Source organism: Sphaerodactylus townsendi, linkage group LG14, assembly GCF_021028975.2.
Source record: "Sphaerodactylus townsendi isolate TG3544 linkage group LG14, MPM_Stown_v2.3, whole genome shotgun sequence".
Lineage (NCBI taxonomy): Eukaryota > Metazoa > Chordata > Lepidosauria > Squamata > Sphaerodactylidae > Sphaerodactylus > Sphaerodactylus townsendi.
The window spans coordinates 30,713,911-30,730,619 of NC_059438.1; the positions used below are offsets into that span (position 1 = coordinate 30,713,911).

General features: G+C 44.0%; 1 protein-coding gene across 6 annotated transcripts in view; it reads left to right on the top strand.

The window, feature by feature from the left end:
- CCDC91 (coiled-coil domain containing 91) overlaps window positions 1-16,709 on the top strand; it is a 119,519-nt gene that overhangs the window by 40,453 nt on the left and 62,357 nt on the right. For all 6 annotated transcript variants that reach the window (XM_048516105.1, XM_048516108.1, XM_048516107.1 and 3 more), the window contains one exon: window positions 1,032-1,109. In XM_048516105.1, coding sequence (XP_048372062.1) covers window positions 1,032-1,109 — 78 coding nt within the window. The remainder of the gene's footprint in view (window positions 1-1,031; window positions 1,110-16,709) is intronic.

The following is a 16,709-nucleotide window of genomic DNA, read 5'->3' on the forward strand; positions in this document are numbered from 1 at the left end:
GTAGCACGTAATGATGTGAGCTCTGTTTGCACATAGAAATGGATCGTGGCCATTTCTATCCCATATTTGACTGCATCAGTAAATACAATCATAAAGCTAAAGCTTTTTATCTGCAGTGTATATCAGCATTTACAATGAGAGCCAGAGTGGCATAGTGGTTAAGAGCAGGTGGACTCTAGTCTGGAGAACTGGGTTTGATTCCCCACTCCTCCACATGAGTGGTGGAGTCTTTTCTGGTGAACCAGATTTGCTTCTGCACTCCTGCATTCCTGCTGCTGGGTGACCTTGGGCTAGTCACAACTCTTACAACTCTCTCAACCCCACCTACCTCAGCCCCACCTACCACAAAAGGTGTCTGTTGTGGAGAGAGGAAGGGAAAGAAGTTTGTAAGCCCCTTAAAGTCTCCTTACAGAAGAGCAGAGGCATAGCAATGGGGAAAAGTGCCCGGTGCACTGGTGCATCCTCTGTCCCGTCCTGCCCAAGAACGCCCTTGCCACACCCCCACAGAGGTACGCACCCGGTGCATCACTCATCCCCCCCATTCCCTTGGAGCTATGCCTCTGCAGGAGAGAAAGGGTGGTGGTGGTAAATCAAAACTCTTCTTCTGTAACCAGATGCCATTTTTGCTTTTTGAAAAGCATAAAAAGAAATGGAAAAAATGATTTTGTAGTCTTTCCAGTTTGGATATACATTTAATCTATTGTGGAAAGACATTCCTCCGTAACTTCAAAGTTAAAGATATTTACATGCCAAAGTAAAGAATAAATTAAGTGTAGATTCTTGGTTAAATTTCCAGGTTATCAAACCTAGGATTCACTTGGCTCATGCTTTTAATTAAGATGATACTGTAGGAACAAGGTAATCATGCATTTGGAAAAAAATTCATAGATTAGATCATTGTCATGATGCCTGTGAAATTCCACGTGGGAACTGTGCATCACAGAAGGTTTTTATGCTCATCGATGTGGAGAATTCTCCCCTCCAATTGATTTGAATTTTACCTTACTATATAATTATGTATTTGCTTTCAGGAGAAGCATAAACATGAATTGGAAGACATGAGAAGAACTGGGCATGAGGCCTTGGCTATTATTGTAGAAGAATTCAAGGTAAAGGTCTTCACAACTAGGCTACTTTTCTGATGTGTTTGTTTTGAGTTAAACCATAAAGCTGTTCTAGATGTTGGGTGACTTTCGATGGGTTGCATGCCCTTGCATACCACCCCTCCCTCCCCCTCCCTCCCCTCCCCCTCCCTCCGCTAGGGTGGGTGGGCCAAGTCCAGATGCCGGGCCCCCTTCCCTCCCCTTCTTTGCATGCCACCCCTCCCTCTCCCTCCGCTAGGTTGGGGGGGCAGGTCCAGATGCCAGGCCCCCTCTCCTTCCCTCCCCTCCCTTGCATGCCACCCCTCTCTCCCCTCCCCCTCCCTCCACTAGGGTGGGTGGGCCAGGTCCAGATGCTGGGCCCCCCCCTCTTCTACCATTTCCCTCAGTTTTTTTTCCCCATCGCCTGTCCACAATTTTCCATCCTTTAGGAAGGCTATAACAATCAAAGTTTTAAAAAGTTTTATTCATAATATTTAAGTATGACCTAAGTGAGCTGGTACTTCGTGCTATTTTGCACTGGGTTATTGAACAATTAGTAACGGAGAATATATTTTGCTTTGAGCCATCACAGATTCATAAGAGGAAAACTGAGTATCACCATCAGGCAAATCTGCACTTCTGAGATAAATAATGCTTAAAGGTTAGCAGTGTTTTGTTTTAGCTGTCTTAAACATTATTTCCAAGCGGCAGCACTTTTATAAAGTAGCAAGGTATACTGTTTGCTGGCATCAGGCATATAGATTAACTGAATTTGTTCTTTGCTTCTCAGTGATTTGACTAGAATTAATTGACTGTTATAGCTATGTGGCTGCTTTTTAATCTAGTCGTATTCTCAAGGTGGTTTTCATCAATATGTGTGTGGATACTTAAATTCAAAGATTGGAGGCATGAACAGGCAAGACAGCTCTTTCTGCAAGCCTGAAAGAAGCTCCAGGTGTGCAGAAAAATCTGAAACCTTAAAAAAAACACCTGGAGGTGTTTAACTTCCTTTCCAATAAAAGAAGCGGCACCTGTTGCTTCAAAAAATCCCCAATGCCCTCTCAGTGGCCATTGTGGGGTTACTAGGCAACCACAACAATATTGCCCTCCTCCAGGTCTTGGGTTCTGTCAGTTCAAGGCGGAAGAAAGAGACAGGGCCCTTTGCAGGGCTGCTCTGGCGTTCGAAGGAGGATTCACTGGGGTTCACCCAGGTTCCACTGCTTGCTGCTGTTCAACAGAAGCCACCCTATAAAAGTCGGTGTGGTGTGGTATGGTAGTGGTCAGTGTTTCATACTGGAATCTAGGAGTCACAGGTTTGACTTTCCGCTGTGGAAACTCACTGGGTGATCTGAAGCCACTCACATAACCTCAGTCTAACCTGCCTCACAGGGTTTTTGTGAGGGTGAAATGAAGAGAGTGATGTCAGCTGTTTTGGCTCCCCATTGTGGAAAAAGGGGTGGTACAAATAAAGTAGTGTCAGTGGTAAATATGGCTTAAAATGGGGGCAGATAAAAGATTGCTTGGTTTGTGAATAGGACGGAGAGGAGGAAGCAGGAAAAAGGGATAAGCTATGGGGATTTCAGGGAAAGAAAGTAAATAGTATCCAAGGGGGGGGGGGGGGTTAGATGCTGTCTGTATGTACTTGTACTTTCCCCACTTGTTCAGCTCTATTATCCATGTTTATAATCCTTCGGGTTTTGCTTTGAGGTGGCATCCCACCCAGATTCTAATTCTCATTTATTCAATGGCAGTCATTTCCATCCTTGTTCATCCCAAGTAGAGGGTCAGGCAGAGGTGGGATCCAACCAGTTCTCACCACTTCTCTAGAAGTGGTTACTATTTTTTTCTGAGTGCCGAGAAGGGGTTACTAAAGCAACCTCCCTGCCCAATAGCCCCATTGGCACTACGCCACTGTTTGAATCCCACCACCATCGGAACCTGTTATTAAAATTTTTGGATCCCACCACTGGGACCAACCTGCTCCTTCCTCTTTTTCCACCTTGGGATGCAAGTCTCTTCCTTGTCTAGAGCAGCAAGGCGTGGAGGAACGAGGGCTCTCAGAGGAGTAGCTGAGTAATGCCTTTGAATGAGTATTCAGGCTGAGACCTTCCTTAAAGTACAGTCTGGCCCTGCCTGTGGCACTACCCAAAGATCAGGATAGTATTTCCCTGATTCCCACATCCTGCCTTCTTGGAGGAGCTGTAGGAAAGAAACATTCCGCATCCTTTTGCCGTCTCTTGTGGACAGCTGCTTTCTCAATGCCTAGCAGTTGTGAGATGTTCTTTTTCTGGATACAAAGAACGGGCAGATTTACAGTAGCCTCTAATAAGTAGGCACGGACGAGCTGTTCTTTCCCCTTTTCGCTAATATAATGAATATATCTAATAAAAAGTATACACTTGCATTCCATGAAGCTGCAAAATCTGCCAGTAGAAAGAGTGGGGAAAATTCAGGACAGCGCTTGGCTCCTTTTGTTTAACGCTGCGTCCTGGAAGTTCGAAATATCTTGTAAACCTTGTTTTCAAATGCATTTAGTAACTGGAAAAGGAAAGAAAGAATAAGTTTCTGATGTATAAAAACCTGTTTTTAAAGGCTTAATGTTTTAGCTCGTTGCAGTGGTTATTCTGGGGAATGGTTTGTGAGGGACAGGAATAGCCAGCCTTATTTTATTTACTTAAAATATTACTGTCCTGCGTTTCCATTAGCGATGCTGAAACCAGCATGTGATATTTTAAAATATAGGGGGCTGTGTGGTTTCCGGGCTGTATGGCCGTGTTCTAGCAGCATTCTCTCCTGACGTTTCACCTGCGTCTGTGGCTGGAATCTTCGCCTGCATCCTGTGTTCTAGCAGAGAATGCTGCTAGAACGCAGCCATACAGCCCGGAAACCACACAGCACCCCAGTGATTCCGGCTGTGAAAGCCTTCGACAATACTTTTAAAATATAATTCAAAGCCAAATTGAATAATGGACAATAAATAAGTTTAAGAACAAATATGAAACACAGCAAATAAAAATAATAAGCAGAATCAGACAAAACACTGAGAGAACATGTTCTTCCTTGCGTGCCTAAATCTCACCAAGTGAAGGTCTCTGAGCAGCCCGTGCAAAGATGTGACTGCGCTGCAGAATAGCCCCTTCCAGTCATCACCAGTTTGCCTTCAGCAGCTCCGGGATTGGGGCAGTGGCGTAGTGGTTAAGAGCAGGTGCATTCTAGTCTGGAGGAACCGGGTTTGATTCCCTGCTCTGCCGCTTGAGCTGTGGAGGCTTATCTGGTGAACTAGATTAGCTTGTGCACTCCAACACACGCCAGCTGTGTGACCTTGGTCTAGTCACAGTTCTCCTGAGCTTTCTCAGCCTCACTTACCTCACAGGCTGTTTGTTGTGAGGGGGAAAGGGAAAGGAGTTTGTAAGCCCCTTTGAGTCTCCTATAGGAGAGAAAAGGGGGATATAAATCCAAACTCTTCTTCTTCTTCTTTTATGGGAGAAAGTGGTCTTTTGGGTACTGTGAGCCCGAGACTATAAGGGCTTTATAGATCACAAAATGTATCCTGGATAGTTTTGGCTTCTGTGTTTTGAACCAGTTAAATGGTATTCTACATGAAAAGCATCACATTAATTAAAATAGGCTATAATCAGTACATGGATGATTGTGCCAAGGCCACTTCTGTGCAAGAAGGCTCAGAACTGATATACCAGCCAAAATTGGAAAAACCCAGAAGGCTTCGTAGTCAGTCTGATCTAAAAGCACCCTAAGCTACCAGCGAACATGTAATCTGAACCAAACTCCTTAAGGAACAACTTCATCTGGCAAAGGTTGAATACCCCTCTTTCATAAATCAAACTCTCAGCAGTAGCTCTATAATGGTGAATTTTACGTTGTTAGACCGGTCCATCTCATTACTGAGATCCAGACATCTATTCACATCTGAATATAAAGAAAAAGAGAAATAAAGCTGAGTGTCATAGAATCAAAGAATCATGGAGTTGGAAGAGACCCCAAGGGCCATCAAATCCAACCCCCAGCAATGCAGGGACATATAATCGAAGCACTGCTGACAGATGGCCATCCAACCTCTCTTTAAACAACTGACAAAGGAGGAGACTCCACCACACTCCGAGGTAGTGCATTCCACTGTCGAACAGCCCTTACTGTCAGGAAGTTTTTCCTGATGTTTAGGTGGAATCTCTTTTCTTTTATCTTGAACCCATTACTCCTGGTGCTAGTCTCTGTAGCAGCAGAAAACAAGCTTGCTCCCTCACCAACATGACATCCCTTCAAATATCTCAACATGGCTATCATGTCACCTCTTAACCTTCTCTTCACTAAACTAAACATACTCAGCTCCCTAAGTCTCTTTTCATAGGGCATGGATTCCAGACCTTTAACCATTTTGGTTGCCCTCCTCTGGACCCGTTCCAGCTTGTCAATATCCTTCTTGAATTGCGGTGCCCAGAACTGCATACAATATTCCAGGTGAGGTCAAACCAGTGCAGAATAGAGAGGTACAATCTCATCCCACGATCTAGGCACTATACTCCTATTGATACAGCCCAGAATTACATTGGCTTTCTTGGCCACCGCCGTTCCTTGTCATTAACCCGCTAATACTCCAGACGTCTTATCTGAGTGATTTGATGTAGATGTTTAAATTACATAGAGGAAATAAAGAGTAGAATCCTCTGGAATGTATGAAGTAGCTTGAGACCATGCTGAAATCACCATCTAGCCTCTGGAAGATGACTGCTAGGCAGGGATAGAATTGCTAGAGAATGCTGTATTCTATGTGGATAGACTAGAAGGGTATAATGGCAGATTTTATTTTTATTTTATTTTTCGATTTATATCCCGCTCTTCCCAACAGAGCTCAGGGTGGCAAACATCAATAAAACCCTATAATCACTAAAACCCTAAACCAGTGATGGCAAACCGTTTCAAGGCTGAGTACCCAAACTGCAACCCAAAACCCACTTATTTATCGCAAAGTGCCAACATGGCAATTTAACCTGAATACTGAGGTTTTAGTTTAGAAAAAACAATTGGCTCCAAGGCGTGCGTTACTTGGGAGTAAGCTTGGTGGTAGTCAGTGGCTTTGCTTTGAAGTAACTGTGCAACGCTTCCAACGGGTGAATCACGACCCTAGGAGGGTTTACTCAGAAGCAAACCCCATTGCCAGCAACTGAGCTTACTCCCAGGTAAAGCATCACGCTTTCGTGAAAATCAGTAGGGTTTAACAACGCTTAACAGGGTCACCTACACTGCTTCCCCAAAACTAATAATCTCCCTGAAATAATTACACTATTATCACATGACAACCTCTGTGCACGCGTGCCCACAGAGAGGGCTCAGAATGCCACCTCTGACCTAACCAGACACCCATGGGAGGCAACGATTTTCTGGTCAGGCCAGCTGGCCTGATATAAAAGCCTGGCGGAAGATCTCAGTCTTGCAGGGCCTGCGGAACTCACCAATGTCCCACAGGGCCCTGATGGCACCGAAGGTTGTTGAGTGGTCCAAGAGAATTAGCAGGTCATCAACCAGAGTGACCAAGATGGTTTCACTACCCAAAAATGCCAAGTGCTAGACTAGAGGGGGTTGGACAAATCAAACCAGACAGCTGGTGTTTTGACAAAGATCTCAGCCAAGTGCCCCGAAAACCTTCAGCTTTGCATTTTTGCGGAGGAAATCCCAAAATGCAGAATCTCAAGGTTGTCAGCTTCTGATCGAGTTTCGCAGTTCTGGAAATGTGAAACACTCCCTAAGAGCAAAGAAAAGTGAGACACAATCAAGTGAAACTCTGGTGGACCTGTAATCTGAGCCAAACTCCTTGAGAGTTTCCAGTGGGCGTACAGTTCTTGATTACACAAAAATCTGCTTTGGGACCATTATGCTGTATGGATCCTGAGTTGCTGCTAACCATTTTTCACTCCCATGTTTTGTTTTAAGCCACCTCAACTTTTATCACGCGAGAAAGCGAATGGAAAGCGCTGCCGGCCAAGTTCCTTCTTGTGTTCACTTAATTTGGCTTAATTTCTGTCTTTTATGCTGTTGCGTTTCTAAACTTTTTATCCTTGATAATTGACAGTCAAGAAAACTAAATGTAGTCCTTGGAAAGATTTTGATTGTATAATACCACCTTTCGATTCGATTTCGAATACCTTTAATGGCATATAGATTGTTTAAGATTAGCTTAGCAAGATAATAACAGCCTTTACAACTTTACAATTTCTGACGAGTTAAAATAACACCATTTAAAAATTTAGCCACCGCTTCCAACAGCTCGTAGTTGTGGCTGTTTAAAAGATATATAACCTTCTGTTTATCTGTAATGCCTTCACTTCCATGTAGGAAGGGGATTATGTGCTTCTTCCTACCTATCTCATAAAAGGGACAATCCAACAGCATATGAGATACTGTTTCCACAGAACCCATGCCACACGGGCATTTCCTTTCTTTATGTGGGATTCCAAGGTGGCGTCCAAGGCTAAAGGAAGAAGGCAGGGCATTACACCTAGCTAAGGTGATTGCTCTACGCCACCGGGCCTCAACCAGGAGATAAAGGTACTGGGCTGCAATTAGTCTATCCATAGGTATTCCCAGAGAGATCGGGGAACAGGTTATACCACCTTTCAAGAGTATTTACTCCAAGGAGCAGAAGGATTTGGCTTGTTTGGCTAGGCTTTTGTTCCGCAATGGTCGTATTGCAGCAAATAAACATTGTAAGGCTACTGGTGCTTTTTGCAAACTTGTATACCCAGTGCATACACATTATTGACTGAAGACTTTAAAGTGGCTTAAAATGGGAATAGGGAGGTATAATTGGGCAACATTTGTTTTGGGATCATGTTCCACAGTTTTAATCCTCTGAATGCTTCTGTCAAGTCAGCTTCCTTCTGTAGAAACCTGAGCTGAAGAAACTGATCTCCAGGTTTTTCTGGAGATAGCGGCTTAAAAAAATGCCAGCTTGGCTCTTATAAGGCATGTGGCGTGTTCAGTGGTGGGATCCAAAAATTTTAGTAACAGGTTCCCATGGTGGTGGGATTCAAACTGTAGTATAGCGCCAATGGGGCTGGGCGGGGCATTTTGGGGGCGTAGTCAGGCATTCTGGGGGCGGGGCATTCCTGGGCGGGGCTGCGGCAAGGACGCAGCTGCTCCACCGGTCCTTGGGCGGGAAACGAATGCACGCAAGCGCAGGCTGCCATGCAGGCCGGTGCACCTCCTGCTAGACTGCTTCAAGTTCTGCACGCTACTGCTGAGAGGAGGGGCATAACTAAGGCAAAAATCACATGGCAAAATCACCCATTAGTAACCCCCTCTCGGCACACACAAATAATTAGTAACCTACTCTTGGGAACCTGTGAGAACCTGCTGGATCCCACCTCTGGGCGTGTTCTGAAGTTTGGAGTTGTGGATTAAATTAGGGTGAGAAGCTCTGGTGGGTGCTGTGGGAAACCTGACAGAGGGGGGCGTTTCTGCTATAGGATGGGGTCCAGGGTATGGTGTGAAAGCTCAAGAGCCTTACTGAAGCTAAGTGATGCTTGGCAGAGCTGTAGCAAGGGGGAACTGCACTCAGGTGTATGCCCTGCGCCCCTGCCTGCCCACACACGCCCCGGCACCGGCATGCGCCCAGTGCAAGACGCCCCACCTGCACCCCCTGGGTACTACACCACTGATGCCTGGATAAGATGCCTGCTTGTGTTCCATGGTAGTCTTTTGTCTTGTATAACATGATCGTGTTCGATCACAGAATGGTGGGAACACTCGTTTTCTTGTTTTATGGACTTATGTGGCCAGGAAGTACCGTGTTTCCCCCGAAAATAAGACAGTGTCTTCTATTAATTTGTCTTATTTTCAGGGGATGTCTTATTTTTCTATGTTCTGTTCAACAGGCATGCTTCCAAACAAAAACTTTGCTACGTCTTATTTTCGGGGGATGCCTTATATTTCAGCACTTTCACAAAACCTCTACTACGTCTTATTTTCAGGGGATGTCTTATATTCGGGAAAACAGGGTCGGTTTTTCCTTCCTTGAAAAGGTGGAGATGAAAGCCTCCTTTTTAGAGGGTGGAAACTATTTTTTCATAAGGTGTGTTCAAGACTGGCTAGAGAGCTTGCGTGGTGTCGTGGTTAAGGTGTCAAAGAAGATCTGGGGAATCCAGGTTCAAGTCCCCACTCTGCCGTGGAAACTTGCTGGGTGACCTTGGACCAGTCACATACTCTCAGCATCGACCCTGGCAAGTATTTGGATGGGAGACCTCCGAGGGCATAATGTGGAGGCCAGCAGTGTCACACCACCTCTGAATGTTTCTTGTCTTGAAAACCCACAAGATTGGCACAAGTTGGCAGTGATTTGACCGGGCATTCCACCACCATGTTCGAGACTTGCACGGAACAATAACAGACTCTCAATCTTGCTTAGTAAATATTTGTGGGCTATCTGTTAAGGAGATGTTCCTTATCTCAATCAGGTTTCCTGGCCGGATTCACACATTACGCTGGTGTCACGGCTAATTTGCCATATTGCATTGGTAACTTTCAAAGTTAGGCATCATATGGGCATTTCATGCACCAGCACCATGAGCTCACTTTCAAAGTTAGGCATCACATGGGCATTTCATACACCAGCACCATGAGCTCACCATGCGCTCACTTTCAAAGTTAGGCATCATATGGGCATTTCATGCACCAGCACCATGAGCTCACCATGCGCTCACTTTCAAAGTTAGGCATCACATGGGCATTTCATACACCAGCACCATGGGCTCACCATGCGCTCACTTTCAAAGTTAGGCATCATATGGGCATTTCATACACCAGCACCATGAGCTCACCATGCGCTCACTTTCAGAGTTAGGCATCACATGGGCATTTCATACACCAGCACCATGGGCTCACCATACTGTGATGATGGCAACTCAGGTCACCTACTTGAAATACAAGCATCCTATCTTTATTTTGGTTAGTTATCTGATGTGAATATTTCTAACAGCTATTAATATCCTTTAATGCGTTTAATAATGATTAAAGAATTCAGTGTTATAAATGTAACTTGGCATACAGATATGAATGCTAGTTCTGTTGTGACTACCTGAGATTACTTCTGTCCAAATAATATATATTCTTTTTAAACTACAAAACTTGTTTTCTAGTTTCACCTTTTTTCCTGCCCCAGACAGAGAAATGTGTGTATGTGTGCATATGTTTTGCTGAAATGCTTAAATGTTTTACACACTGTTATATTTTAAATGTTATTTTAATGCCTTCATGGTTTAATATGGATGTGTTTTAAAGTATCAATATTCACTGCCTTGGGGGACCCTATTTGGGTAGAAAGGCAGTACTATAGTGTTTTACATTAAAAAAACAAAACAGGATTCAAATACACACAGAACAGCCTAGAGAACAATATAGATAAAGTGATCCTTAAACCAGAGGCAGACCATAATTGTTTAAAAGATCACATTCCTGTTATACGGTGTTGTAATTCAGAAGTTGATATAATTTGTAATTGGCTTGCTGATAGAACTATTCAGTCAGTCATTACCGTAATTCACCTTGAGTCCTGATGAGAAAGGCAGACTATAAATGAAAATAAATCAGGAAAAATAAATGAAAAAAGCCCTTTCTCTGGTCCTCGCCCATCTTTCTTTCTTTCTTTCTTTCTTTCTTTCTTTCTTTCTTTCTGAATATTTATACAGAGGTCTCTAGGAGGCTCACAATAATAAAACACCAATTAAAACATCACAAACAACGCAGTAACAATAAAACATGGCAATAGAACCTAACAAAATTAACCCCAACCCCACTCCCTCACCCCCACCCCCAGACCAGCAACAGACTTTTCTCTTCACCATGCACCTAAGGGTAGACATCTGGCAATCCCTTTGGAGACTATTCTAGAGCCTGAGGGTAATCATGGAGAAAACTCTCCCACGTGCCCCCACACCTCAGTGGGGGGAGGTACCACTAGAAGTGTCTCCCCCTGTGACATTAGTGCTGGGGCAGGTGTACTTGGGCATAGATGCCCCTTTAGGTAAGCAGAGCCAAAGCAGAGTTCCATCTTTGATGGAGAAGTTACCGAGACCTTACTTGCTGCTGGAAGATGGATATGGCTCAGTATGACCTAAACATTGCTGTATGAACTCTGATCTACCTACTATGCTTTCTCTGCACACTGGTGTTAGGTGTGTGTGCAGGGAAGATGCTGGTATAAAAGTGCCAGTTTGATGCCAATATCCAATGTGATATATGATTTTAGGCATTGCTGATGTGTCAATGGGAAGCAACCACTTGTCATAACATTTGCAAATATATTCCTTGAAGTTGAACTGTGCTTGTAATTGGTTGTGGTGGGTTTTCCAGGCTGTGTGGCCATGGACCACGACCACACAGCCCGGAAAACCCACCACAACCAGTTGAATCCGGCCAAGAAAGTCTTCGACAATACATTGTGCTTGTAATGTTTCTGCTCATATGGCAGAACATCAAAATACCATTATATGATGATCTCTCAGTCCCTTCCTTATATGATGTCAGCCCACTCTTGAAAAGCGATGGTTGGATATGGTGCGAAACGTCAGTGTATGGCCATATTAAAACTAATGATTCTTGACCAACTCTTGATTCAGGATGTAGTTTGGTTACAAATTACCCACCATCTTTCATGTTTGAAAAACTGCTTTTGTTTGAATGTTTGCAGATATAAATGGGGGAAAGGAAGTTTTGCCCAAGTGCGTTCTTATTAGTACTTACAGTAGCTGTCCTCCACTTCTCCTTGCATGTCCATTAAGGAGCTCACGGTTTTTCCATTAAGAACATAAGAAAGAGCCTGCTGGATCAAACCAGACTCCATCTAGTCCAGCACTCTGCTACTCGCAGTGGCCCACCAGGTGCCTTTGGGAGCTCACATGCAAGATGTGAAAGCAATGGCCTTCTGCTGCTTCTGCTCCTGAGCACCCCATCTTCACCATAGTTCTTGACCCAACTGAAATCCATGACTCTTGAGGAGTTTGTGACTGTCTCAAAGTTACCCAGCAATGTTCATGTCAGCATAGAATTTGAACCCAGGTCTCTAAGTTCTAGTCCTAATACTTTATCCACTGTACTGCTGTCACTCCCTCCTATCCCTACCCCTCCATGTGGATCAGATATTGAAAATTTCTTATTTCCCTGTATATTTATCAAGCAATGTGTCACTTGGGTAAACGGGGATACCAAGCCACTGTTTAATCCTTGGTTTGCAGACAAGGATAAAAACCTCAGGGTTTGATTTCATCTATTTTGGATGTCAAGACCAACCGTGGAGCCAAGAAATCCTTTAATTTCTGTGTTGCACATGGGGCTAGGGAGTGCTTGAGCCCCAGGACAACCAAGAGTTTGTGGTGTGTTATATGTGAATGCTTCTGAAAATTTGTGAATGCTTCTGAAAATTTTATTACAGTTCAAAAATGACCCAAGTGAAAAAGAAAGCTTTGGCCCAATTCAATTCAATAAGCCTTTATTGGCATATACGATAGTATAAAAATATATACACGATAGTATTCACGATAGTATAAAGATACAGTTCCAGTTAAAAAGTGAATAGTAAAAAACTTCATGTTTGTCATACATTCAGTTTACAAACTTCTGACAAAAACTTTGCCACTATAAGGCAATAATGAAAATCCTGACAATTTAAAACCATAACTACTTTATCTGATTCAGTATAATCAATCATAGAGTCTATAGCTTGGGATAACAGGCTGGATCGGAGTTCTTGGTATAATAAGCAGTTCAGGAGAATGTGTGGGATGGAATCCTGCTGTCCTGTGCTACAGGTACAGAACCTCTTATCGCTTGGAAGACCTTTAATTCTTCCTCTGTGTAGCGGAGATGGCTCTTTGGCCCAATTAAGAATACATATTGTAATAGGAGCCAGTGTGGCGTAGTGTTCTAATTTGGGGAACCAGGCTGGACTACCCATTCCCCCACGTGAAGCCTGCTAGATGATCTTGGGTCAGTCCCAGTTCTCTAAGAATTATCTTAACCCACATGAAGGCAGGCAGTGGCAAACCATCTCTGAACGTCTCTTGCCTTGAAAACCTTTTGGGGTCACCATAAGTCAGCTGGAATTTGATGGCGGTTTTCAGTACTGTATATTGTAATCATGTATTCTGTAAAAGGAGCCGTGTAGCATAGTGGTTAAGTACTTGCACTGCCACTCACTCAGTCAGGAGTTCGAGCCCCCTAAGGGTCAGATATGCCGGCAGCTGGCTCATGGTCAACTCAGCCATCCATCTATTCCTTGGTCAGTAAATGAGTACCTAGCACATAGCTAGGGGGTAAAGAATAGCCGGGGAAAGCAATGACAAACTACCCCACAAAAACGGCTTGCCTATAAAATCACTGCTTGCAGTGGTACCCCAGGGTCAAACACGACTGAAGGGGAAACTTTACCTTTACTATTCTGTAATATTGAGGTACCATCCCAGGGATGGGTATCTAGTTTGGGTGATATGAGCCCAAAGCCCTTTCGGGTATATGGATCCAGTTCTTTTGATCCTGGTCTACCCCTTTATTTAAAGTGTCTAAGCATAACGACAAGTGTTAGATGCGGATTTTTCATAACCTGATGTCGCATAAGGCTTTCGTTTTCACCATTAATAATGTCTGAGAAGAATTTTCCAAAGGAAATACTGGCTGGGCGAATGTTTAAAAGTTCAAAGTAGCAACTTTGCAAAGCTTTAGTAGCATGTCTAAATAATGGTGGAAGATGTCCAGAAAGAAAAAATGAACATCTTGTTTTTATTTACTCCCACTTAGAGTTCACTTCACTAAAAAAAATCCAGCATAGCTCAAGTAGGAATTACACAGGTTTTTTTTTTCATTAACTTGAAAAAAGGATGCCCAATTCTATGTCTGCTTGTACTTCAAGATCATATCTTTGCAAGGGAATCCAAGATAAGGAAATCCAGGGTGATGCCATTAGGTCAGTGGCAGAGCAGTTGTGTAGATCACCTGATGGCTGCACGTGAAGCCCTTGTGGTCTGGGATCTGAGTACTCGAAGGATAGCCTTTTCCTACATGCTCATGACTTTCATTTAAAGTCATTTCTAGAGGGCTCCCATTACCTAGGGCAGTGGTAGCGAACCTTTGCCACTCCAGATGTTATGGACTACAATTCCCATGGCCAATTGCCCATGCTAGCAGGGGCTGATGAGAATTGTAGTCCATAACATCTGGAGTGCCAAAGGTTCGCCACCACGGACCTAGGGTATGGTGTGTTGACACCAGAGATAGGGTCTTTTAAGGACATGGCTTCAAAACACTGGGACTATTTCCCCAGGGAGGTTTATCTGGTTGGCCTCAGGCTCAGACAGTGGCCGGCCCCTTTTATATGCGGGTGGGGTTCTGAGGCTGGGCGACCGCCCTTCCTCGGGCGGCCGCGTGGCTTGTGCTGGAGCCATCCCGCCCACAATGGGCAGGTCTGGTAAAGCGGTTTGCCATTGCCTGCCTCTGCACTGCAACATTGAACTTCCTTGGGGGTCTCCCATTCACATATTAACCTGGGTCAACTCATCTTATTTTCCGAGATCTAACAATATTGGGCTAGCCTGGGTTATCCAAGTCAGGGCAATACAAAATAGAGCTATTAATATTAACTATACAACGCCCCTTTTAATTAACAACGTACCTTTGTGCTGTTAGGGTTGTCTGTCCTCACTGACCTCCGCCTGCATCGGTGGCTGAAGATGCCAGCCACAGATGCAGGTGAAACATCAGGAGAAAATGTTACTGGAACACAGCCATACAACCCAGAAAACCCACAACACCCTAGTGATTTCGGCCGTGAAAGCCTTCGACAATACATTCATCCTCTAGTCCAGTGGTTCTCAACTTTCCTAATGCCGAGACCCTTTTATACTGTTCCTCATGTTGTGGTGACCCCCAACCCTAACATATATCCATTTTACAGATGGAGAACACTGATGCAGAGAGTCTTAGGCAACCCCTGTGAAAGGGTCGTTTGACCCCCAAAGGGATCGCGACCCACAGGTTGAGAACCACTGCTCTAGTCCTTTGCACAGTGGCTTTTTCAGTGTGTGAAGCACCTGCCATCCACAAGCCATTTCAGGCAGTGGCCTTTACCCACTTTCTGGAAATGTGGAGCATGTTGTGAGTCCTAAGCTATTCAGTGAGTATAACTGCTCTAGATTAAATATACCTCTTTATGTGTATATTCTACTCTATATTTGCTTGTGTTTTACATGAATATGCCTTCCTGAAAATTAAAATTAATACATCTACTTTCCCAGAGTTTAGGATTGTTCTTAGAAAACTGCTTTTTAAATAAGTAGGTAGGGACAGACTTTTTAAAAAATTCTTTGTGGTTTTTTTCTGACTGTAAATTAATACATCCTTTCTAAAAATAAAAAGTGAGTGTAAGACACCAGCACGTTGCCAAGTTTGAATTCCCATGTTTAATTTTTTTGTTGTTGTTGTGGAGGCTGAAACTGAGGCTTGTTTTTCTTGAATGAAGATTCAAAGTAATTCCAGCTTCTCGAACATATGGATAAACTCTTCATTCAGCAAACAGAAGTTGCTTCCAGTCCCAACATGTTTCAATCTGTTGAATATCATCTGGATTGGTTTCAGCTGGGCCAATGTCATTTTGGCATTTTTCCAAAACATTTTAATATGACAAAGTTACATTCTGAAAAAAATATATAAAAGTAGTGTAATCTATTTAAGTATACTTGATTTTTAAATTAAAATATGAATGTAGTTTTGTCTGCTGGGGTATGTTCGCTTTGGTTTTCGAATGCTAGAAAGGCTCAGGTTTGGGAGGGGGAATGTAGAAAATTTCAGAGGAAAAAACTCCCACCTTTTTTGAGACTTAGGCCCTTTCTGCACGGACGGAATACAGCGCCCCAGGGACGGCAAAAACGCCGTCCCTGGGGAAGCGTTCGCACAGGAGGGCAGCAGCGCCATCCTGGCCACCCCGGAGCGGCGTGAAGCCACCACTTTAAACCTCGCTCATCAAGTGAGACTTTTGAAAAGCAGCGTCGTCTTGCCGGCACTGTGCAAACTGCACCGGCGGGAAGACACCGCTTTTCCCGTCGCCTCCACTGACCTGCCTGTCCAGCGCCGCTCTGGAGGGCTGCAGAGACCCACCCCTGGAGGTCGGAGGGCAGTGTGGGCAGGTCCCTGCAGCCCTTCAGAGCGACGCTGGACAGGCAGGTCAGTGGAGGTGACGGACCGGAGGCGGCGTGGCGGATCTGCAGGGCTGCTCGCACTCTGCCTTGCGAGCAGTCCCGAGATTATGCCGGTGGAGGTGCATTTCCGTTGCCGTGCGGAAAGGGCCATAGACATAAACTTTTATTTCCAATGTTTTTCTGACAGAAAAATTGGGAAATTTGGGGAGCACTGAAAAAATATATCTTGGAATGTTATATCTTTCAGAATGAATAAAGTGAATGAATAAAAATATATCTTGGAATGTTATATCTTTCAGAATGAAAATATGCACAAATGAATGTTGTAGGCCTTGGTCTTCTTTGCCTAGTATTGTGATTACTGGAAACAAAAAAGACTTTGAAAATCTTTGGGATGCACCTTTTGGATACTTTCAGTTTGTTGCTACTATTC